This window comes from Trichoplusia ni, chromosome 16, assembly GCF_003590095.1.
Source record: "Trichoplusia ni isolate ovarian cell line Hi5 chromosome 16, tn1, whole genome shotgun sequence".
Lineage (NCBI taxonomy): Eukaryota > Metazoa > Arthropoda > Insecta > Lepidoptera > Noctuidae > Trichoplusia > Trichoplusia ni.
The window spans coordinates 5,342,509-5,345,537 of NC_039493.1; the positions used below are offsets into that span (position 1 = coordinate 5,342,509).

At 35.1% G+C, this 3,029-nt stretch overlaps 1 protein-coding gene across 1 annotated transcript; it reads left to right on the plus strand.

The window, feature by feature from the left end:
- Positions 1 to 259: 259 nt before the first annotated feature.
- LOC113502167 (putative leucine-rich repeat-containing protein DDB_G0290503) lies at positions 260 to 2,120 on the plus strand. The gene has a single exon (XM_026883583.1). The coding sequence runs from the start codon at positions 349 to 351 to the stop codon at positions 2,083 to 2,085; it is 1,737 nt and encodes a 578-aa protein (XP_026739384.1). The 5' UTR covers positions 260 to 348; the 3' UTR covers positions 2,086 to 2,120.
- Positions 2,121 to 3,029: the final 909 nt, after the last annotated feature.

Genomic DNA, 3,029 nt, shown 5'->3' on the forward strand with positions numbered 1-3,029 from the left:
AACTAGTTTAGGTAGATGTTATAGTTTCATTTAATACAGTACGTTTACGATAATGGACGCTTCTTTCGAAGAATAAATTCCGTGAAATTGTTTAATGTCCTACAATAGTACTTGTATTTTAAATAGCATGTTAACATTTATTACGATATACTAGAAGAAAACGTATTGAGATTATAAACGACCGTTTGGTACGCAAAACCTTTTTCGTTTAAACTTCCTTTTAGAAAAAGAAAAAACACATCTATTTGTCAAATACATAAAATATATGACGAGACGTAACTGTCACTTTGGCATTACAAAATATGGAAAATTTTACCAGCACCTAGACATAATAAAATATTCCCAATAATGGACGACAACGAGACCGCCAACTTAGATTTGGAGTTCAAAAGGTACTTGCAACTATTGAGACCGTATTTAGAACAATTGATCGACAAAAAGGTGATAAAAATTTGCGACTCCTGGATACAGAGGCTATCAGATTGCAAAGACGATGAAAAGGCTTTGAGAAACAAATATGTTTTTCTTCTATGTTACCAACTTGCCAAAGGCTTTCTTGATACGCCATTTTTAAATCGACCTCCATCTGAGTTGAGCCCTTTGTCCGACGATCTCCATAGTGAGGAATCTTCAACAGAAGTAGAATATGTGGTCATAAACTCAGACGTAGAACCTCGTACCAAAGTCATTTTTGACAGCAAGAAAGTTGCCATTTCTGAAACCGACTATTTATCTCAAGAGTTTGATAAAATTACTGAAAGTTTAACTAGCAGTGAAATTCCATTGAATGCATTTCCTAATTGTACCAATCCAAAATTCCTCTGCCTTAACTGTCCAGAATTATTACAAAAATATGTTGGCCATGGTGAGGAATACGAATGCAGAGCTAATAATCTTATTAAAAAATTACGGGAGATCAAAATGCAAAACATTCTACTTCAGAGAGAGCTTGACGCATTGAAAGAAGAAGCAAGAGGTAAGAATGAAGATTGCACTTGTGAATGCATTCCAAAAGTTGACAATGCCACCAGTGCATACATAAAAAATAATGACAGCAACATCACCTTGAGATCTTTGAAATGCCAACTGCAAGAGGTTCAAGATTCCAGAAACACAATGATACAAACCATAAGTAACTTGCATGACCAATTAGACCATATGAATGAGTTGAAAAAGAATGAAATTGAAGAAATTGAAGCTAAACATAGGTTAGAAATAATCAAAGTCCGAACCGCAGCAAGAGAGGAGATGAAAGAATATTATGAGAAAAAGTTCGATGAGCTACGACTCACTTATGAAGATACCATTAACAAAGTACAGGACACTGCTACAACTGAGTCACAAGAGCTAACTAAATCAAAAGATGAAATGATTAATGAGAGAAATAAGCTTTTGGAAATAAAAGACGCTGAAATTGCCAGACTAAAGGCACAAGTTGAAGAGCAAAAAAATAATTTAAATACTATGCTAAACAAATTTATAGAAAAATCAAATGAAGATTTGTCAAACGACACAATGCGATTTAAGGCTCAACAATTAGAAAAACGTTTAAATAAAATGGAAAAGTCTAAGGTTAAATGCATAAAACTATACGAAGCTAAGCTCGATCAGTTGCAGAGAGAAAAACATTTAGCAGAATGTACTCTACAACTCCAACTGGTAAGACAGAGGGCTCAGGTGGTTAACGAAATGACCGACGAAAACCAAACGGAACTGAACAGTTCTCTCGACAAGCTGGAAACTAAATATAAGGATATTGTAGCCAACGTCCAGGCGACTGCTATACAGAGAAGGATGCAGGACCAACTTGCTCTGGAATCAATATTCCAAGCAGCTTGTGGAATACACGAACAGAATCTTATGCCGAACTCTTACACCAAACAAGCACGCAATCAAAACCAAAGTTATGATAGCGAAATCTCATCTATTATGCGCGGTAATAAAGTTGGAAACGTAATCGCTGGCAATAATAAATCTTATGGTGAAGACAGTTTGGGGGCAGGATACTGTCTCAATGGGGAAAGAATGGGTGAACTATTTGAAAGGGTGTACATTCCACAGAGGGACAACGGGGAGGCGAAGTGAAACTATTTTAGTAGAGCCTCGTAATCTCGTTAATACGCCTAAATGTTTGTGGTTTGTTTATTAAATATATGGAAAGAGCTACGATTGCTGTTAATTTGCTTTTAACGACCTTGTTATTGTATGTTTTGGAAGAGGAATGTTTTCAGGTACACAGTATATCTGCAAAGTTACCTGGGTATATAGGCTGTTTTGTATACGTAATAAACTCAAATTAACCAACTGCCAAAATTGAAATCATAATTTTTAGTACAGTGATGACACATTTTTTGGTGGTTTTGGTGAGTAAGCTAACTAGTATCGTAGTCCCGATTCTAAGTTATTAAGTTTGATTGTCTTCAGGAGTCTTGTAAATGCCAGCCTTCTGGGCACGTTTTCCGACTTTGGCAGGGATGAGGATGTCTTTTTTGACGCTTTGTAAATAACGTATATTTTTCTTTTTATATGGATATAGTTTTAAAAATGTAAATATTAGTTAAGTTTAATGTAACAAGTAAGTAACAAATTTTCTCAAATTCATTCGATTTTTTTAGAATATATTGTTTAGGACATTGTTGCTGTCGATACCTACAAGCGAAGTTCAAATTAGAGAACAAATTCATTAGTGTTATATACTCATATAGAATTCCTATACGTATATAGTATAACCTCAGTCCCTAGGGCAGCAGTTAATTTCTCAGGGAAAGCCACAGTCGCCGAGGGTTGCGGTCACTCTCCACTACATACATTCATTATTAATAAAACATTTTGTTTATGTGCGTTCAATCTGCTTTGCTAATAAGGTGGCTTCGGTAAATATGTATGGGTTTGTTTAATTCCGTAGGGATTTATTCATTTGTTTCATATATCTGAATATTACTATATATATTGCAAGGAATGTCTGTAATATTAACATCCCGGCCTCTATAAAGGAAATTGGTCTGTTGGGAGTAAAACAATCAAAGTGC